At 27.2% G+C, this 23,891-nt stretch overlaps 1 protein-coding gene across 1 annotated transcript; it reads left to right on the forward strand.

Moving 5' to 3' along the window:
- Nucleotides 1–5,892: 5,892 nt before the first annotated feature.
- On the forward strand, nt 5,893–23,481 carry LOC129975042 (ceramide synthase 6-like). Its single transcript, XM_056087913.1, has 10 exons — nt 5,893–6,184; nt 7,962–8,079; nt 9,820–9,932; nt 10,696–10,753; nt 11,430–11,480; nt 12,820–12,912; nt 14,654–14,782; nt 15,698–15,804; nt 17,185–17,347; nt 17,836–23,481. Exons 1-10 carry the CDS (start codon nt 6,006–6,008, stop codon nt 17,941–17,943), a joined length of 1,119 nt encoding a protein of 372 aa, XP_055943888.1. The 5' UTR covers nt 5,893–6,005; the 3' UTR covers nt 17,944–23,481.
- Nucleotides 23,482–23,891: the final 410 nt, after the last annotated feature.

Raw genomic sequence — 23,891 nt, forward strand, 5'->3', positions numbered from 1 at the left:
CGGATTCGATAAACTATGATGAAATCGACATGAGTCATGTAAAAAAACCGTTGAGACAGGAAATAAATCGTCTTTTAAATAAGTATTCGCCAAACAAAACAAAAAGTACGGATTTGCAAATGAAAATAATATTGAGCGATGATATTCCGATTAGTCATAACCCTCGAAGGCTGCCTTTTAAAGAACAAAAATTCGTTGAAACTCAGATTGATAAATGGTTACAGGAAGGGATAATAAAACCCAGTAGTTCAAATTTTTCTTCACCCGTGGTTTTGTGCAAGAAGAAGGATGATAGTTATAGGTTATGCATTGATTATCGTAAGCTAAATAAAAAGATGATTAAAGATCGGTACCCTTTACCCCTCATAGAAGATTTGCTCGACAAACTTGAGCAATCAAAAATATTTACTACTTTGGACTTGAAAAACGGATTTTTTCATGTAGACGTAGAGAAAGATAGCACAAAATTTACGTCTTTTGTAACACATCATGGGCAGTGGGAATTTCTTAAAGTACCATTTGGACTTTCCAATAGTCCGAGTGTATTTCAGCGTTACATTAATGTGATATTTAGGAATTTGATGCTAGATGGAACTGTACTGATTTATATGGACGACATTATTATACCATCCAAAACCGAGGAAGAAGGGCTAGAAAAATTACAACGTGTTCTGAAGGTTGCATCAGAGTACGGTTTGGAGTTTAATTTTAAGAAGTGTCAGTTTTTAAAACCACAAATAGAATTTTTAGGCTATAGAATCCAAAACGGAACTATACAGCCCTCTGTATCTAAAACGGTAGCTGTAAAAAAATTTCCACAACCACAAACTGTTAAACAAGTACAAAGCTTTTTAGGCCTTACTAGTTATTTTCGGAAATTCATACCCCACTATTCAAAAATCGCAAAACCGCTTAGTGATCTACTAAGAAAAGACGTTGCATTTAAGTTTGAATCTGAACAAAAGGAAGCTTTTCAAAAACTCAAAGATATTTTAACTCAGGAGCCAATTTTGCATCTCTATCAACAGGGATCAGTTTTAGAACTTCATACAGATGTAGCAGTCAGGGGTTCGGAGCAGTGCTGCTGCAACAGGGAACCGACAATAAGTTTTATCCTATTCATTATTTTAGTCGAAAAACATCTCCACAACAAGAAAAATATAGTAGCTATGAATTAGAAGTTTTGGCTGTGATCGAAGCATTAAAAAAATTTAGACATTATTTACTGGGTTCTAAATTTAAAATTGTGACTGATTGTTCCGCTTTTCAACAAACTATGAGTAAAAGAGATCTTACACCAAAAGTTGCAAGATAGGCTTTACAATTAGAGGAATTTGATTACCAAATTGTTCACAGATCAGGAAAACAAATGGCACACGTAGATTCTCTTAGTCGAAACGCAGTACTTGTTGTTACTCGTTCATATAGTGAAGTGACCACTAAAATAGCCAATGCTCAAAATCAGGACGAATTCCTTAAGAAATTGAAAGCTTTGATTGATAAACAAGAAGACGGTGAACACATTGTGAGAAATGGAGTTTTATACAAATACGATAATGGTAGAGAATTGCCCATAGTCCCAGAAGCATTACAAAGAGAAATTATTCGAGAAATTCACAATAAAGGACATTACGCTGTGGCTAAGACGGAAGAAATTTTAAAGCAAGAATTTTACATACCAAAGTTGAGGTCAAAAATAGAAAGTGTGATTGCCAATTGCGTGGAGTGTATTCTTTGTAATAAGAAACGTGGGAAAGGTGAAGGTTTCCTTAACCCCATCCCAAAAGAAAATTTGCCTTTAAGTACATATCACATAGATTTCATTGGCCCTATGCCTTCTACAAATAAGAACTATCAGCATATTTTTTCAATAGTCGACGCTTTTACAAAATTTGTCTGGTTGTACCCGGTTAAATCAACATCTACTCAGGATGCAATAACTAAACTTAAGCTTCAACAATCTACTTTTGGAAATCCGACAAGAATAATAACAGACAGAGGTTCAGCTTTTACCTCAAAAGAATTTGAAACATACTGTCAAGATGAAAATATTGAACATTTCAAAATTAGCACTGGAATTCCTCGCGGAAATGGACAAATTGAAGTAATGCATAAAATTTTAATACCCATTCTATCAAAACTCTCAATAACAGACCCTACCAAATGGTATAAACATGTTGCATCAGTGCAAAAAATAATCAATAGTACTGTTTCGAGGAGTACAAAGTTTACCCCGTTTGAGCTTTTAACTGGTGTAAAATTAAAAGATACAACTGATTTACATTTAAAGGAAATATTGGAAGAAGAATACACAAAAGCAATGATGGAAGATCGAAATAATATGAGAGAAGAAGCAAGGGAAAACATTTTGAAGATGCAAGAAGAGAATCGGAAAAGTTTCAACAAACGAAGAAAAGTGGCGCGCATCTACAAACTCGGTGAATTAGTGGCCCTACAACGGACGCAGTTTGGAACTGGACTCAAACTAAGACCAAAGTTTCATGGACCATATCGGATTGTTAAGGTCAAACCTAAGGATCGCTATGACGTGGAAAAAGTTGGATGTCATGACGGACCAAATACAACTTCCACAGCAGCCGATTTCATGAAAGCATGGTCTTCAGACTAAAAGAAAATAAAATGTTTATTGTTTTATCCAGATACTGTTTTCTTTTTTTTATTCTTTCAGATTTTTCCACTTTAACTTTCGAGGACGAAAGAGACGTCAGGATCGCCGAATGTAGTGACGAGCGCTTGTTGGCGAGCGCCATCTGCTGGTTGTTAGACGGAGTTGACGCTGGTTAGACGGGGAGCAGATCAGACGGATCTGGACGAAGTAAAGACGAGACGAGACGCGACGTATTCGACGAAATCTACTGAATGATCAATTCTTTTATGTTAATGTATATATATCCTAAATGTCCTAATCGTCCTAAATGTAATTAAATGTGCGTTCTAAAATAGTAGTGATTTCTGAGTCCTACATATATTTTAATTATGTTTTTATATTATTGTGATGATGATTTATGACTTTTTATGACGTATTTGAAAGTGCTGAATTTTTATAATTTTGTTTGCTGAAGGTCTAAAAAAAATGAGATACAACAATAAAATTATGCCAATTTACTTATAAGCTTATTTCTATTTTTAAGAAAATGAATTTAATGTATTAGATATTTCATATGTTAAATTACCTTTCAAAATATAAATACGAATATGTTTTGCGCATTTCCTTAAATTGAGCTAGAATGAAACTTGATTTGAGATGGGATGTTGTGCATTTAATTTGACATCTGCAAAAATTGATTTAGATAAATTTCGATTTGATTTTAAAAGAAAGGGCAACATTAACAAATCAAACCTATGTTCTTCTCTGAATATGGTAAAAAACCAACTTCAGTGCTCTAAATTATTTTTCACGACATTCTGAAGATAAAGTTGATGATAAACGATGTGAACAATTTTGGGAGATGAACTTAAAACACTTTCTAAATTAAATTATAAGGCAATATCTTCAGAATTGAAATCTTTTTTTTATTATGATTCAATTTAGAAGCATGTTCATGGAATGTCTTGCTCCTCTTGTTAGAAAATATCTGTAATTCATTTTCTCCATAGAATGAGGTGACATTTTTATGTCTCGACTCGGGCAGTCTGGATTTGCTTAAAAGGAAGCTATGTTGCCAGATCTTGAAATCAGTCTAATAGCCCTAAACATTGTTAAGTGCGATTGATTGGTTATAGCAAAACAGAAAGGAAAAGAACTAATTTGAATGTGAAATGCAAAATTGAAACTCTTAGCACTTCTGAAAATTTACCTATAGGGGTCAATGTAATATTTCTTCACAGTTGGAAATTTCACTGTCGCTTTCTTGTAAAGTTTTAAAAAAATGTGAATTTTTAGTGATCAGAGTCAGGCAATAAATGGTAATGACACCGGCAAGGACGAATGTTTTTTTAACTCTTTAATAAACTTCGAAGTGAATAAAGCATTTTTAATATTTGGAAATCTGGCGTATTCAGCAAATATTAAAAAAACGATGTGTGTGTGTGTGTGTGTGTGTGTGTGTGTGTATTATTAAGGAAATATTTTCAATAAGCAACAGTTAATACAGTTTTAAATTGTTATCTTTGAAATAGGTTATACATAGCTCTGGATTATGTGTTGTTTTTTTTCCTTGATGCAATTAAAATACGGTTGATTCTATACAATTCGATTATTGCTATTCGTCGGTTAATATTTCAAAATTTCTAAAGTCTCGAAGTAATCACATTAAACAGCAGCTATTGAATTTCCGTAGAAAGCTGAAAATTTACAGCTGTTTTCTTACTGTAATTAAAGATAAAGATAGATCTTGCAGATTAGCATATAATTTTCTATGATTATTAAAACCCATCCTAATATTTGAAATCATTTTCAAAGTCTCAAGGAGAAGGAAAATTTATATAACAATGAAAAAAAATTAAACCGGAACATAAATAAGTCGCCTTTAACGACCAGTTGATTGGGCGTGGATATTAATTACATTTAATTTCAGTTAAATCAATTAGATATAACTTCATGATTCCCGCTTTTGATTAGTATCATGTTGATATAAAGCAGAATCGGTATTTTTTTCTGAATAGTAAACACAATTGTGTTAATTTTGCAGATGAATTTTCTTTCGATAATTCTATTATTTGAGCAAAAATATCAGTAAAGAGCATTTCACTAAATATCAACTTAAAATGAGGAATTTTAAGGGTTCATTTTTTTTTCACTGTAATCACATCTGTCCGAAGGTCATCGACATGTAGGATAAAAAAAATACATTCGATTACGCTTTCAAATATTGTCGACTAATGACCAGACTGCCGATGTAGAAAAAAATCTAAGAAATAAGGCCTGAGCTTCCTATCCCCTTCACCATTTCCCAGCTAATTTATCATTATGTTGATTTTCATTCTGAATTTATTTTGACTACTCCTAGTTTTATAATTGCATTTATTTAATCAATTTTACAAAAATCCTTATTCAGTATTATTTTTAATTGTGTATTTTAGTGAAAGATGTTTTTAAATATATTTCCTTAAGAACTGATTATAATCTTGTTAGGAAAATAAAGCAGTTGTGCTCTTTTTACTTTTCGCTTTTTTTTTTGTCACTTTACAAGTAAATAAAGAGTTTTATTTTACTATTACATTTTAATAAACATAAAAAAAATATTTTAGATCATTTGTTGTAGAAAAAATATTGGCAATTTTAGCTTAATGTGCTAATTGTTAAGCTGGTTGAGGGGATCATTTTTATTGGATCTAAAGCGATAACGTCAAATAATTGTACATAGCTCATATTGTAGTAAATATGTTTAACGATTTCATTTTATTTCGGACATTTACAAAATAAGAAATAAAAAGTGGTAGAATCTGTAAAGATTCAAAATACGCCTATTTCGTTCACTTGTTGCCAATAAGCCCATTTTATTAAGAGCTGTTTTATTTTATTTTAATCACTTTCTCTCTGATGGAGAAGAACTAAGAATTTTCCAATCAAGCCTTGTTCTTCCTTATTAAAACTGACAAATTTAACTCTCAACATATGCTTAACTCTTCAATAAATCATATATGTAAAGTTTGATTTCACAGTAAAAACGTAATGAAATATAGCTAATATAATTACTTGTTGCTTAATTGTTCCTGGGAGATGTTACCCAGTAAGAAATGATTTATTTGAATCATTTATTTCCAAAATAAAAAGGGAAATAAATTATAATAAAGGAACAGTTACATTTGCATCCTAAAAATCTCTTCGAATTTTCAGAATGTCTTGATGTTTTCTGAGCTCTAGTGCGACAATTGCTAAGCCAAATATAGGTAATGAACCGTAATGTACGCGTAAGAACGAGTAGGATGTCAACAACGCAACCCTTTATTAGTCATGGTTGTGTAGTTTCGTGTTTAAAGTTTTGGGCGTATGTAATCGAAACTTGTATTTTAATGCATTTCGCTCGTTTCTGCTTCTTTTAATGGAATTATTACAAAATATAAACACTTGGTTTTGGAATGATTATGTATGGCTGCCGCCCAATATTACTTGGGATGATCTCAGCGATACCGGTACCGTCAACTATGCGCAATTTAGTGACCTGTATTATGCATTTAAAGTAGCTTTGGCCCTTTTGGTTGTGAGATATTTCCTGGAACAGTATGTATTAAATTATTTTATTCTACTCTTATTTTATATTTAAATTGTATTTTATTTACAATTTATTTCGGCGGTCAGTAGTAGATATATTCCATTAAACTATTTACTTTACACTTCTTGATTTGCATTATTTTGAATGTTAATAAGGAATTTTTTTGAAATTGACCTAATTACATTTGTTTCCAACTGGCGTTTCTCTTTAGTAAGTAGGCAAAAGTAATTTTCTAACTAGTTTTCTTTCAACAGAAGTCTTACCTCTCTCGGAGACCTAAATCTAAATGTGTGTTGATTTGTTGAAGTGTTGATTTTACTGATTTTAATTGAAGTTTATCGCGTTAATCTTTTGGAAGTTCAGTACGTAATTAATTTTAGCAACTCTTAAAAATAAATTTTAAAAAACTTGGATTATTCAACTGTTTAAAAAAGCAGGCCATATACATGAGCTACTCCATCATTATTTGATGGAGTATTAGGCTAGTTATTTTTCGGATACTATATTTGAAATAAATTTCTTAATTTCATATTGATCTAAAATTCTAATTTTTGAGAATTCAAATTAGTTATTGCATATGATTTGTACTATTCTGTTTTATGATCATAATAAATATACACAATTGAAATTCTATTTGTAATGTAAGTACGGATTTCAAATGTAGTAGTAATAATTGTAATTTTCTATATGACATTTCTTTGGGTATATAATAAGTTGCTCAAAAATTGTTAGTCATAAATATTGTTATTTTTTAATATTAATGTGCATATTTCCATAATTTTTACTCATTTGGAGAAGTTAAATTCTAAAGTTTGACTAAAACAGCCTTTAAAAAAATTAACTTTTTCTTATTCAAATATTCATTTTGTAATATTTATTTAAAGGATTGATATAACTTGTTAGATGATTATGAAATTGTTTTAATCCAATTATGTGCTTATTGATAGATTTCCTGTAATTTTTTAAAGGAAGCTATTTCATAAAGATAATTTAATACTTCATTATTCTTATTACAGTTGTAAATATAAAGGGGAAAAAAATGAGTTATTCATAGTACTTGTCACATAGCTATTCTGAAATTGTAGCTGATAATTTTATTGAAACTCTTTGTGGGATTATGATAAATCTGCCTTTGTTTTAAAAGGAAATGATATAAAAATAAATTTGATGCTTCTCAGGCTGAAGTGGTTATTTTCCCATTAGTTCAATTTATATGAATGGAAGTAGCAATAATATATATATATATATATATATATATATATATATATATATATATATATATATATTTGATTTCATGAAAAATGTTTATTTTGTGATGTATGGTTTCTATATTTAGCACAATTGTATGCATTTGGTCTGTTGCCGTCCTTATAAAAAGTTACCTTTTATCGTGTCTTTATTATATGATAATTTTTAAATAGCAGTTAATTATTTTTAAGACGTCAAAATTTAATTTATTCCTTTACTAAACAATATTCTGTAATTTGCAATTTGTATTTACTTTAATTTTACAGTAGAAATTTTAAATAGGGTTCTACAAAAAATTGAACTCTTAGGAAGATTCTGAAAATACTGTTATAGCTGCCAAAAACTGCACAAGGGAGCAAACATGCCAATTTTTTAAAATCATTTTAATTGTTTTATACAGTTGTTAATTTTCAGCATGCACTAAATTCTCATTAATTGCTTAGGAGAAATATTAGGCATTTATTTAAAAAAATTACAACATCATTTTTCCCCCATATAAAATTATCATTTCTTCTATTTAGATATTTTTTCTTGCAGATTTTTATTTGCTCCTGTTGGGCGCTATCTAGGCTTAAAGCCACGTGTAGTTCGAGAGACTGATAATGTTATATTGGAAAAAGCCTTCACAGAGAATGGAAAGATTGGATATAAGCAGGTTAACTTCCATTTTTAAAATTTTAATTTTAAAAAGGATGATATATTATAAAGCCTTTTTTAAACTGTGTTTGGTTTTGAATAAAATCTATATGTATGAATGTGATTTTGCAAGTTTTTTATGTCAAAGAAGGGCAATCTAATATCCATTTTGTATAATGCTGTTCTTTTATTGTGACATCAATTTTCTTTTACTAATGAAAGCAAAACAATTTCCATTTTCTTTAATATCTAATTTCAATTTGCAAAATTATTTCTATTCACATTTAATAATGATCTTTTCCTAAGCATTTAAAAAGGGTTTTTTCCCCCCCAAACAACCAGTTTTTCTAAAAAGGAAATAAAGAGGGGGAAAAAACTACCTTTTTAAAGTTGTGCAAAATTTAGCTGATATGTAACTATTTTTTAATGTATTTTCGTATTGATAAATAAATGTTATTTTATAATTTACCATTTGCTTTTCAATGCTAATTAAGAAATTGTATATTTTTACAAGAATATTGTTTGAGGTTTAGAAAATGGAATTTAAGCAACCTTTAATTCAGATTAATTGAGCAATTAACCCTTTTGGGATCGGGGGGGGGGGGGACTCGATCTTAGATGTATGCCTGGGGCGGAGTGTACATAAAAGGAATCGGCCCACAGGACGGGATTTTGTGTCGCTAAACCTAACTGTGAAGAAAAAAAATCACAAAAACATGAGGTTTAAGTCATAGCATCATCATTTTATCCACCTTTTTAGATAATTAGTTTATTTATAATATGAGCATATTTTTTCTCTGACTAGTCTCGCTGTTTTGCCATAATAAACCGAAACCAAGGCTTTCCATTATAAAAAGAGAAGTGTGGGAAATGTATCAGAAACCTACGCAAATTTCAACAGAACTGATGTAAAATCCGAAAAGATTAGTACATTTATACAGTAAGAATAAAACAAGAAAAGAAATCAAAGGGAGATCAGAAATGCGAATAATTTTATCAAGTGGAAAGTTACACAACCCAGTTTTGTTTATTTATATTACTCTTACCCCCTTCCTCCACAACAGCAGATGAGTAAAATACCAAAGGTTGAGTATGAGTAAATTGAAGGTCAGGATACTAAAACTATATTTATTTCAAAAGTAATGGACACAGGGAGCCATCTAGTGGCATTTAAGGATTGTTTCAGTTTAAAATGCACATGTGCATCATTGTCCCATGACTTTGATTTTCAGAAATACATGTGCATTCACTGTCCCATGGCTTTGATTTTGAGAAATACACAGGTAGTACGCCCGGCTGCGAGAGACATTTGTTGGTGATGCATATATGATCTGCCCGTTGTAACAGGGTTAACTAACTATTTTTATAAATCAAACTGTCCAAGTCCCAATAAAACAGAATTTACTTGCATATTTTTCAAAGTAACTTACCTTGGACCACTCTTTGTTGTTTAATGCCATCGAACAGACTCTTATTTTCAATTTCCTTGATTCATTTAAAATTATATTAAAGAAATTGAAATGTCATGTGTTTCTAGTTTTTATAATCTGACTTTGATAACAATTCATCTTTCTTCTGATAATATTATCAAATGTAATAATAATTTTTTTTTTTTTAATTCTTTAGTTAAATGTATTGAGATTTTGGTATAATAAATAAAATTTGTTGTGCCCTATAATACATTTTTACATAATATTATAGAACACAACAATGCTATAATACACAACAACATAATAATACATTTTTGTTTCTTTTTCAGGTTCAAGGTTTGGCCAAACAACTTGATTGGAGTGAACGTAAGGTTGAGCGTTGGCTGCGACGTAGAATTTCTCGCTCCAAACCCTCCACCTTGAACAAATTTACTGAGAGTGCGTAAGTATTCCTTTTTTCATGTTTTCATTTTTATTTCAAATCCTCTTAATATAATTTCATGAAGATGTTGGATTATACAGTATTAATCTTATATTATTCATAAAGTCTCTTTCTAGATTGTCATTTTATCTGTTAAACTATTTAGTTCAAGAAAATGAAAAAACAAGCATATATACAATAAATGAAAAAATAAAGCACGATCTTTTATGAACTTGATTTGACAATATATCCTGAATGTGCAATCCTTCGGTGTCATTAGTTATGCAATACAAGGATGAACAAATATTTAGTGTAGTAAAAGTATTATATAGAACATGGTTAAATATTTAAGACAATTTTCTCTTGAGTAATTGATTATAACATAGAATTTCTGGAATAACTATTGCACAAATTTCTGTTGTAATTGTCATTCAGTTCTAATTAGTGAATCGGGTTTCATCACTTTAGTTCAAATTAACGAATTCTTTACATCCAAACATTCTCCCCAACATTAAGAAATATTCCAGAACTCAAACATGTTTCAGTCTAGAAAAGTCAGTAAATAATTTGCAAATTATTTTGTCATTTCTAATACCAAAATTATATAAATAGGGTGGTTTGGAAAAAGGTGATTATAAATTGAAAGCCAAACAGTTGAGAAATTCTTAATTCTATGTATAGTTGTGTTGGAGCATTTTAATAAATGTTCTTTACCTGAAATTATTTGATATATTTAATCTTTCTGAATATTATTTTTGTCCTTAAAAACATTTTGTTTTTAAAGGTGGAGGTTTACCTTTTACCTGTGTGCATTTTGCTATGGCCTTTATTCTTTGTGGGATGTAAGTGTTCTTTTACTTGGATTCATATTAAAATTTTCTGCATTTTTAATTGACTAATCTTATTTTAAATTATCTTTTTCAATTAATAATTATATTTTACTAATTTTGCTTGCTGACAGATTGATTTACATAGACTATAAATTGCAGGAAAAATTGAATTTATTCATATTGTCATTCTGTAAAACATGGCATTTATCTCAATTGAAGCAGTATTTATTTAATGTTCAGTTCTCTTTTATCAATTAGAGAGAAGTTCTATAGACTACCAATAAATTTTAAAAATAAAAAATATATATATTGCTGCTTTTTTAGTAATTATATTCTTAATCACCATTTTGAAACGTAATGTTATTCCATTTTGGTTTCAACGTTTATCAGTCAGAAAGTTATTGCTAAGGTATTGTAATGTGTTAGTAGAATTTGGTATAATTTACTGAAAAAAATCAATTACCTGGGTAGTAATACAACTTTTTAATAACTTCATTTATTTAGTTTTTAACTTTACATAATATTAGTTTCTTTTCTTTTTTCTGCTTCTACTAATGTTCTGTTTTTTATTCCAAAATTTATAATTTATTTAATAAAAACTATTAATTTATATGCTGAAAAATGTGACAATTTATTTTATACTTATTGATATAAAAATATGAGTAAATATTTTTTTTTCTTATTTTAGAAACCATGGTTGTATGATACTAATTATTGTTTCTATGATTATCCCCATCATGTAAGTGAAAATCTTTTTTGTAGTTATTTTATTTAATATTTAATTCAGGTTAGATTTTTAAAAATCATTATTTTTTGTTTGACGTATCTTTAGGATTATCAGTCAGGATTATTCAGATCAGTTATGAAATAAAGATTTATGTTTCTTCTGGCAAATTAAAAAAAAAATGTGCTATTTGAACTTATTACCAACATTTTATTTATTATTCTAAATATAATATCAATTGATTGTTATGTTGTGGTAATTCTCTGTAGCATTTTTTTAAATTTTCAACCATTTGTTATTTATAGTATATTTCTAACTATAAATAAATAATAGTGAATTTTTGTTTTTTAGGAGAGATTCATGCTTATTTTTTCAATTATACAAAAATCTATCCAATATTAAAATTATTATTTCATTTATTAAAAAGAATCCATTAGATTTAGTGTTTTTCAAGTATACAAATTAATATGAACACATTTTTTTCAAGCAGCAAAATTCATTATAATGTATTTATAACTTATAGTAAAATTTTTAAGTTAATTTTAAAAATTTTAAATGCAAATATATTCATTAATTTTCATTTAGGATGAAAATTTGCAAGAATTTAATACTTTTAATTAAGTATAATTAAGTACTTTTGGTATATATAGTAAATATCAGTCATTCCAGTATTCTTGTACTATTAGGAATATTTTGGTAATCTATTACTTTCATTCACTTTTTGAGCTAAAAACTTTGCATCCTTAGGTATATGCAGAAGAAAAAGAAATTAAAGCATTAATTAAAAACTTTATATATATATATATATATATATATATATATATATATATATATATATATATATATATATATATATATATATATATATGAATTCTATTATAATGCATATTTTTTTATAAAATAGCTTGGTAATTGTGAATTAATAAGATGAATGTTAAGGAAAATATTTTTGACAGTATTCAGTATAGCATTATAATAAAATTGTTGTCATTTAAAATATATGAAATTGATAACTTTCCTTTCAGCTTAATCTACTTTAATATAGGAACATTTATTTAAAAAAAAAAAAGAAAAAAAAAAGGTTTTTTTTTCATATAATTGTCAATGGAAGCAAACCATAAAGCATTATAATAAAATATGGAATAATGCCTTTTGTAATATCATACATTTGACTCAGCTTTGTTTAAAGTGTTGTAATTGAAAAGGTGGAAAGGTAGTTTTCCTAAAGATTTACTGAAAAATGTGTTTAGTCATTTGAGGACAGTTGAAGCATTTCTTCATTATTTTTGTTAAACATACAAAATCATTTTAAACTCTTTTGATATCATTCTTTGATGTATTTGTAATATTTCAGAGTGTAACAAATGATGTGTGGTGGTATTACATGCTGGAGCTGGGCTTTTATTGGTCTCTCACTTTCTCTCAGTTCCTGGATACCAAAAGGAAGGTCAGTGCAACTTATTGAATTACAAATTAAAATGATAAAACATTTTGATATATTTGTTGGCATTAAAATATTTTAGACACAGCTGAATAAATATTGATTGTAATATAAATTAGAAATATTATTGCAAAGAGGGAGGGATGTAATATTTAATCTCTTTGGTATGAATATGCATGAAAAGAAGTACTCCCACAGGGTGGGATCTGGCATTTGCGAATTGTTCATGTAGGCCAGAACGTTTTTATCTACTAAGCCTAATTAATGCATATAAAAAAATTTTATGTACATAATAATGCACAAAAAATATTCTGTGCATAAAAATTAAACACTTTTTAAACATGTGTTAACAGATATATTTCCATTCATAATAAAAAAATTTACTTAATATTTAATACTAAAAATTAAAATAATTGTATTTTACTAAATTGACAGTATCTAAAATAACATTATTCCTGCAAAATATAAAAACATGGGAAAAAATATTTACATATAATATAAAATTCTTCAAGAATATTGTATTAATTATGCTTTAAAGCTGTATGAAAAATCTCCATTCACAATCAATGCAGAGACTGACATCACACAATTTACATTCATAGGCGTCAGATCTTGTTTTGTGCAAACTGAGTTTTTTTTTATTTGTCTATTTTACCTAAAATAATTTAATGTTTTGTTACTATCAATGTTAAAACTGAAAGAAGTTAAATCCTTGTGGAAATAAAATCTTATCCTAAATGAGATAAGAAATTATAACAACCACTTCAAACTGATCATGTGTTTCTCTTTATGTTAACTAGCATGTATTTCTGTTTACACTCATAAAAATACAATAATTCACAGATGGCATCAGATTATTTCTAATCTGATTTTTCTATTTGAGATATTTACCTTTACAATAAATATTAATTACATCTCTGATTATAACAAAATTATATTGTAATTGTCATTTTTTTTTAAATTCACTTTCAAATATGTAGAATTTTTTTTAAAAAAATTCTATTGATAGCAGTATTATAGTATCTGTGTCAGGAGTGCAAGAAGCTATAAATGCCTTGAGAATGAGCTAGTGGCACAAAGCCAAAATACCAATTTGTTTTCTCTGATGTGTCATTCATTTTTAATTAAGTATATTGACACTGTTAATTATTTTATGTTACTGATGTACTTGGAAAGTAAATTTTTCTTGTTGAAATATTTTAATGGTTATCAAGACCAAATGTTTGATCTGTAAATTATGGCATTTTATATTATTAAAGCATTTATGCTACAATCTTAACAATTGATTATTAAAAATTGAATTAACATGGCAATTCCTTCCTTCTTTTGGTCTTTGTATTTCTAACAAACTTTTTTCTATTATTCTATTTTGTTACATATTGAAAGGTTTCATTAGTTGTGAATTTTCTTGAATCATCATGCTCGATTTTTTTTTTTTTTCTCTGTCTTTGATTACTAAATACTTCTTATGTGTCAAATCAGATATCTTTTGATTTGGTCCTTTTAAATTTAACGAATGAAACTAATTTTAATGACATATGCATGATTATCTTAAGTAAAAGTTAAATATTTTCTGATATTCAAATCATTTAAATATTCTAAAGATATAATATTTGAAATTATGATAAGTGTTCAGTAAATCATGTGATAGAAAATAATTATTTCTAGCTATGTTGATTTGTTCTAAAATTACCCTTATATTGTTTTTCTTCTTATAAAATAGTGAAATAATGTGTTTGCTCCTCAGGACTTCATGCAGATGTTTGTGCACCACATTGTGACTATTCTGCTCCTGACTTTCTCTTGGACGTCCAACCTCTTCCGCATTGGAAGCCTGGTGCTGGTCATCCATGATTTTGCTGATGTGCCACTTGAGGTAAATCTGTTTCAAAACTACCTTCAAGTAAAGTCTGGGTGCCAAATGCATCTATTTTTTTTAAACTTAATTGTAATTTTTAAAAAATTAGTAATGAATGTTTGTCGCTTTAAAAAGTTATTGAGTAAAATTCTTTAATTAATCAATATATTTTTATCTTTTTAATTTTCAGTTATTAAAAGAATATTGCCAATTAAAGGAAATATATCTTAATTTTACAAATTGTTTTCAAATTCAAAATTATAACAGAATTTGATATATAATCTCTGGCAGTTAAGAGTTATTGAAAGTATTATGCATATTTTTAAAATATTAGTATAGTAGTCTCAACTATCTGACTACTTTAAATAGAGAATATAGATATTAGACAAGTGTAATGTTAAATGATGAAGAAAGAAAAAAAATATAACAAGAAGTTAATCATCTTACCTAATTTATTTTTTAAAAAAATATTAGATTCCCAACTGCATTCCCTTATGAATTGTAAGATTTTTGTACATTGCATAGTTATAATGTTGTCATGTGAGAGATGACTTAATTTTCATTAAGTACTAATTATAAATGATTATATATTATTATTTTTACATTTGACTTGTAACATTCATTATATAAGCATTTGCTTCAATTTCATAATATTTGATGTTACTTTTTGTTTGGTTGCTTAAATGAAAAATCTTGATATGGAATGCTGAAAAACCTATTAAAAATTATGTGTAATGAATTTACATGCATAATCTTGCTTTGTTGCATGAAAATTTTGTGGAAATTTTATGTAATGTTTTATCTTAGAAATCATCAAATTATACAATGTATTGCTTCTGTACATTTTTTTAAGAATATATTTATTTTATTTGCCTACCATAGTAATTATGCAGTAGAAATATGAATTTGATATATCCAAATTTGTTTTCACAGGCAGCCAAGATGGCCAAGTACGTGGAGAGGCAGCGAGTGGCCGATATAAGTTTTGCTGTGTTCACTCTCGCCTGGCTTGTTTCACGTTTGGGACTTTACCCATATAGGTTAATGCACTTTATAATATTTTGTCTATTGTAAGCTTATTGTCATCTATGGTTCAGGAATTTTTTCACTTTTGAACCATTTTTTCCCATTTTTAAAAACTTCTAAGTGGACTCTCCCCCACCCCTTCAATGTTTGAAAAAAAATGACTATAAATCTTTAAATAAATTTAATGAAACAATTTTTGAAAAGCCTTTTATCATCATATGAACCATTTGCTTTAAAAGTTGTGTAAATCCATTTTTTAATGAGATACCATAATTTATGATTAATTTAGTGCAAAATTTTTATTTATAACTAGTTAATAATTAAAATCTTAAGCATAATAATGTTTTGTTTAATTTACCAATAATAAAAATAAAATTGATTCATTATGAAATTTCTAAACAAGAAAAAATTGACCAGTCCCACTTTCAAAAATAAATTATGCATTTTAATTAATTTTCATTTTTTATATGTTTTATTTGTAGAAGTATTAAATTATTTTTATTGTTTAATTTATAATATATTAGTGTAAATCACATTCAACCTTAAAATAAGTTTTTTCTCTTATTCAATACCAAATAGTAACAATTGTAAGGAATAATTTTAATTAATTAGTAACATTAAATATTTAACTAAAGTTTTATCATCATGTAGGCTTAAGTGTATCAAATTTCAACATTTTATTACATTGCAAACTGAGTAAAAAATCCGTTCCAAAATTCCATCATAACGAATATGAAACAAAACATGATAAATAATATCTATCATGTAAAAATAAATTTATTGGAACAGTTTCTTGAAATTTTATTAATTAGCTAGTTTTGATGTTCTTTTTATAGTTCATCCTCAACAATGCTTAATTTTCTTATCTAAAATTCTTATAAGGAGCAAAATGTTTCTTATTAAATGTGAAAACAAAAACATTTTCTATTTGTAAAGAATTATTAGTAGAATAAGTTATTAATAACTTGGTCTTTTATAAAGTTCAAAAAATTTATGTTTATCATGAAAGTTGCTTAACAATTAAAATGTGTATCTCATTTAATGAAGTGAAATTTTTTATAGTATTAACATTTGTTTAATATAATCGTGTGATAACATTTTAAAGTGAATGAGAGGTCAAACTTTGGAATCATTTTTAAGGGCACAAAGATATAAACTGAAAATATTATATATTAGTTAATATGATAGATTATTAAATGATAATCTATCATAAGTTATCAAGCTTAGTTACATATTGATCATCAATCGTTTGGTCAATATGTGATTAGAAAAAGATCTTTATCAGTGCAAAAGAATTTTTTTGTATATTTTAGTTCCATTGAGACTTACTTTAGATTGAGTTTTTTCTGTTCTTTGAATTAATTGAGCTAACTGATCTTGCATTTCTCTCATAGGATCATCTATAGTACCTTGTATGGTGCTTTGTTCATTGTACCCATGTTCCCAGCATATTATGTCTTTAACACCTTGCTGTGTGCTCTCCAGGTGCTACATATTGTGTGGACCTGGATGATCATCAAAATCGCTCTTAGAGCCATGTCCTCCACAAATCCTGGAGTGAGTAATTTTTTTTTTCTCCTTATGATTACATATAAATAACTTTCTTTTTATGGCAGGAACCTAATAACCTATATATATATATATATATATATATATATATATATAAAATATGGAAGCTTGCTGTCCTGCATATTAGATCAGGTAATAGTTTGGAGTCTATATTCTATTTCTTTTATAGGTAATAGAGAACTGAATTCAACAAAGGCTGCCCACAGTTTCAGACTGTGTATTCTGATTTTGTTTTAGAAATGATATGCTTTGACTTTGTGGGGAAAAATAGTAACTTGCACTACTCATAAGATCAAAATTACAATGAAATCAAAATATATGTAATTAGAAAATTATTTTCAGAATGTATATTAATTAAAAAACTATTTCATATATATATAATGATGCTTGAATGAAAATAGTTTAAAGGTTAAACTTTTTTTTTGTCATTTTGTATTCAGGAATTAATTTCTCTTCATGTACTACTTGCATTTCAGGTGAAAGATCTACGCAGTGACAGTGAGGAGAGCTCTGGGAGCATTTCTGACGATGCCAAAGATGTCTCTAGTCAGGACACCAAGTGCTCTTCGGGGGGGACTTCTTGATTCTGGAACATAGTTGACTCTCCCTACTTCATTCCGCCACCAACTGGCCATTCCAAAGACTCTGGGCTATTGTTCTGCTGCGGGGATCAAATAGTGTTTACTCAGTTTTAAGCATTGTATGGACAAGTTTATGTGAAGAGAACTTTCATTTGGCAATTTTATGCAAATATTCGTCCTCAATCAAGAAATTGTGATGCTTTGAAAAATTTGTTGTAGTTGTCGTGGGTGATTGTGCTTCATTTTTTTTTTGTTCTTGTTGATCAAAAAGTTGATGGAAATATATTTTTTGTATAAAAAAAAGAGGGAGTTTTAAAGTAATGTTTCTAAAAGGAGTCAGCTTAGAATAAATTATTTTTTATTTATTTATATTTTCATTCTTCTAGAAGATTGCTTTCAAGAATGAAATTTATTTCGTGATCTCTTTTTATGATTTTGTTACAGAAATTTAATTTTTATTAACATATAAATAAAAGGTGATCTTGTCTGTGTTATAGTTTTTTTTTTTTTTAATTTTGTATAAAGAATATCTAAAAGTGCTTTTTGAAATGTAAATGTTTATAGCAGGTAATAAAAATGTCATCTTTTTCCTGCATGAAATATCGAGAGGGAAAAAAGCTTAAGTTAGAGATGTAAAGTTTTTTTTTTTTTAATATTAATTTATTTGATTTAATATATTATTTGCTTGAACTTAAACAAAATAATGAAAAGAAGGTATGGTTGCAGGAGTATTACATATTGAGTTTCAGTATTTTGAGAAATAGGAAGAATGACTTAACTAATTATATGAAATAAATTATTAGAAACTGTGAAGTTTACATAGTTGCTTGATTCTCTTGCTTAGTTTCATTTTTATAAAATACATTAATTTTTTCTCAGATCCTTAAATATTGTTTTTGCTTTTGAAAAAGTTTTTTTACGTAGTATCTCATGCTTCTGTATTGCTTTTTCATGTATTTGACTATTTATGGGAAATACGTTTTTGAAGGTTGTATAAAATTATTCTATGTTCAGTTTTTGTTAAACAATTAACTATATAATGTTTCCCAAATTCAGAGGATGTGTGATAGAAGCAAGAGAATGCATCATTTTGCAGTGACGGTGTTTAGCTATATAATTGTATAAATATGTAGTGCAGAGAAACTTTCAGTGTACATATGCGATTGATCTCTATAGATGCGAGAAAGTTCATTTACTGACAGAATTTTAATGAATCATAGTTGTTGTTGTTTTCTCATAGGTATTGAAAAACATTTTTCATCATATATTTTCAGAGTTTTTTGTATTTTTATTTCTGTCATTTCTATGGAAAATGATAGTCTTTAGGCAGAGAGCGTAAAGATTCAAGTCATGATGTGATAATCTTTTCTCCCTTTTTTGTATTGTCCCACAATCACCCATGATGGTAGATTTTTTTTAAAAGGATTTGTTAAATTTATTCAAATTTAATTATAAGTTTTTTAAAAAGGTACTTTCACTTATGTACTTATTCTTGACTAACCTTGATCTATAGCAGATATTTATAAAAACTCATTAAATTAGCTTATTTTACTTTATGGAATTTTAAAATAGATGTTCAGGGAATAATACTCCTGTTTTAAGTGGTGTGTATTTAATTTCTATTTATAACTATATCTGTTTTTTTAAAAATATAATTTATAAAACAACAGCTGCTTAAAATTACTTTAAAATAGCAGTTTATATTATTATTATAATTTTGTAGAATTATACTTATATACAAAATTTATCTTTGCACAGAAATCAAGTTTATCATCTTTTACAATTTTTACTTAAAATTGTATATAAATGCTGTCAAAATGTCTTATTTTTTTCAATGTTCCCAGTATAATTCCATTTTAAAATAGTTCAGAAATTAATAATCCATAATTGGGGTAATTAAAAAAATTATGCAAAATTTTTAGAAGGATAATTACTTCTAGATATTTTCACTTATTATATAGCTTCTTTATTTTGGATTTATAAAATCTACACTGTATCATTTATTGATATATGGAAGCACTGCTTTTTTTTGTTCTTTTCATCGTCAAATTTAATATAGATATTGAATTTCATATCAGTGTCTCCCTCCCCTTCTGAAAATGTTGTCAATCATCACAGATAAGCGAACAAATATTTTTATAGGTGTCAGTGAAAATAACCTCCATTATTGGTTACAATAATGAGTGTTTCAGCATCTTATATATAGTTTTATTATTTATTAAGGAATTTACTATTGCAAAGAAAATTAAGGAATGAAAAATTTTAATCAGTGTAAAACCAGTGAAATGTGGATGTGATGAATAACATTTAATGTTTAAAATAGAAATTTTTTTTCATTTAATTATTAAAGTCGATTGATTTCAATAGACGCAAAACTCAAATTCTTGGTATCTTATGTGTGGAAAATGGTTTTTACTAAAATGCTATGGAATAAGGTTAGTCTTTAATTTGCCCAAACTATTGTGCTATTATTTAAATGTAATGTACATTTTCAGATGGCTTTCATTCCATATTTTTGTTTAAAGAATAGTGCTTTTTAATAGTATGTGATATGTTGATATTTTATAGTATTTTTGCATTTTACTGAAATTTCTTTCACAGCAAAAGCTGAACTCTTTGGATAAAGAATGATTGCTAAATAATAATTAAAAATAATGTGACTTATTGAGAACTTAAGGGTAACATTATTGCATTTGATACTTTTCATCATTTTTAACTATGTTGGGTCAGCTGCATTATATATATATAATTGGGAGATTTGCTAAGTGTTTACTCTTGGATTTAATTAACTGGGGCAATATAGTTAAAACATTTATAAAATCCAGCTTCTATTTGCTTAAATATAAATGTATGTAAAAAAAAAGTAGTGAGAAAATTTCCTCTAAAATATCAAGTTTTATAGTAAATAAATAAATTGACTAAATAGTTAATCCTATTACATCAGTCAATTATTTTGACACTATATGTTATATATTTAAAATGTAAGCATATGTATTAAATGCTAAAAATGTTTAATAAGTGTATAAAAAATATTCAAATTACATTTTTTCTGCCTTGATTTAAAGATAATTTTTAAGAGTAGCTATTTCATACTTATATCATCTACTTCCAGTATTTAAAATCATTCATTTTTTTTTCCCTTAAATGTGGGTAAATGAAAGAGAATATTATTTTAAAGGTAACATGTAATATATGTGACAAGTATAATTGATATAAAAAACAAAAATTAATTTTAGATTGGGAAACTGATATGAAGTTCAGATCAAAAAGATCTGTGCTCAACTGCATTAAATTGACTGTTGGTTGCAAATTTTAGAATTAAGCTTTGAAATACTGAACATTTTATTACATACTACCATGAACTATTACCTCAGTTGAAAGCATATTTTATTCTATTTGAGTCAGTTTTATAAGTAATTTTTTTTCTTTCCCCCTCTCCCTGGATGGGGGGTTGATGTGTTGTAAAGAAAAGTAAGCTCTATTCCAATTGCCTTATAAATTTATTATTTTAGAAAAGGTTTAATTTTTCTCTGCACCATATCCAAGTAATCCAATCCATTGTTAAATCAATTTTCTTTTCTGGATAGATAAAATGAATAAATATTAATCTTGAATTAATATTTCTTCATTATTATTCATTAATACTATTATTTTGTCTATAAGCCATTTGATTTTGGACTAATATGATTTATTTAGGAAAATCTTGAAAGATAATTTTTATGTGTTAAAAAAATAGTGTATTCAAAATATTAATTTTATAATTAAAAAGAAAAGTGGTGCAGAGCAAAGTTGAAATCTGGATTTTAGTACATAATTGATTCATTAATTCTTGGAATCATTTTTAATACAGAGCTAAAGTCAATTTCCAATAACTGCAGAATAAAGTAAAATTTAAGATATTCAATTTTTTAAAAAATTTTACAGTTTTTTAAAATTAAAAACAGTTGTATTTGGTAATAAGTTTTAGTGTGTGTATCTATATATACATACATATTAAAATTTGTCCAATTTAGTTCAGCTTTTGATGTATTGTTCATATAGATAATGCATGGATTTTTACTCAGGAAGTTCTTTTATTTTATATGTATCTCAGTTAGCTGCAAATTATATGTTTACTTATTGGATGGGTTTGTCAAAAGTTTTTATTTGCTGAAATTAATTTTGTATTTCCAGCTAGGATCCTTTAATAACTTCTCAGAAACTCATTAAACTGGAATGGTCATTTGAGGGGAAAATAATTTTGAATTGTGTTTGCTTGCGAAATAGCAACATCAGTTTGATGTAATTCGCAAACGAAGAGGAAAATATTTAAATTTGTAAATTGTTAGGATTTGAAAAGTTTAAAATTTTGGTTAATGAACAACAGCACGACTCTTATCAAATAAGAAAAATGGTTGATTTAACCATTTTACTATTACTTTTATTATATTAAAATTTGTCTTTTATTATTCCAATGACTTCCTTAATGGGAAAGCCTCTAATCCAATCAAATAACATAACACAGTTAGTAGTTTTATATTGATTGCAATTTGCACAGCAAATTTATTTTTTAATTTAACTAAGAAAAAAAATAAAAATCTTTCTAATAATACTGTTACATCTTTGATTGGCATTTCTTGCACAATTATTTTCAATATTTACTAATAATAAAATACATTTTTGCACTAAAATGAAAATTATTTTTAAATACTATTTGTTGAAAATATCAATATGGAAATAATCCAAAGCGATATTAAATAATGAGGAAATATACACTCGTGTTTCTATCTTAAAGTAGTTATATCTTTATATCGTAAAATCTTCTAATCTCGCGTGCATTAATTCTAAAATATCCAAAGGATATTTCATTAATTAAAAAAAATTTATGCATATGAAATTAAATCTCATTCAACACCATTATCTTTTGGCAATTCAATGCAGTTTAGCTAATTCTAATCATTACTAGAGGTTTAAATATATTCGCACAAAAGAAATGCCCCAGATGATTAAGGATTAGTAACTTGTTAAAACACCCTCAGAGTAAAGGCTTATTTTTACTATTACTGACATTGATGAAAAGTTACTCTATAACTTCCTCTTCGCACTCATCACATTATACGATTATCAATTTCTTCATTCAACATACAAACTGAATCAAATTATCAACTTGAATTCAAGTAAGCTGCTCTGAAGCCACTCTTCATCAAAAGTAGATGAAATGCCATTCAGCTACAAAATCATTAGTAATGTTCCAAGACATTCCCGTAATATTGTGTGCCTTCACATTTTTGAGATGTGACCATAGCTTATTCTTGTATTATCTACCGTTGCAAAATATAACCTGTTTATGAGAGTATATATAGTGTTGATTATGCTAATGTAGTTTGGTGTATTGTAAGCCTTTTTAGTACTGTTTTGTTTCTCAGGTTAGTTATATTTTCACATAGATTCTATTTTTAATGCCATTTCTCTTTTCTTGTGACTCTGTTGTATTGAAATGTTGTGTGTTCAAAAAGCACTGAATGCTATTATAATTTATAAATAAATTATTGGAAATGTTAAGATTTGAATCTGGACTATTCCAGATTTTCAGTTCAAATTCACTAAACATTTGAATTTTTTCTATTTGGCTTTCTTGCATCAATAAGGTATTATGTATAGAGCTATGTTCTGAGTAGTGTTCATAAAATATAGTGCATTGATAGGAAATTAAGGATTTGACATTTATATTCAACTTAAAAATGCTTAATTGTTCTCATCTTAAATAGAAAAAATTCAAATGCAATAAACGTAACATGTTAAAATTTAAGTTATGATCTACAAGTTCAAATATTCTATACAATAGCACTTTTTTTATATATACTTTTGAGTCTTCATCTAGTCTGTGTGTTAAACTTGCAAAATAAATTAAATTCTCTTTATTTGATGTATTTCATTTGAAAGGTTATTTGACATATTGCACATTCTAACAG

Source organism: Argiope bruennichi, chromosome 7, assembly GCF_947563725.1.
Source record: "Argiope bruennichi chromosome 7, qqArgBrue1.1, whole genome shotgun sequence".
In the NCBI taxonomy this organism is placed as follows: domain Eukaryota; kingdom Metazoa; phylum Arthropoda; class Arachnida; order Araneae; family Araneidae; genus Argiope; species Argiope bruennichi.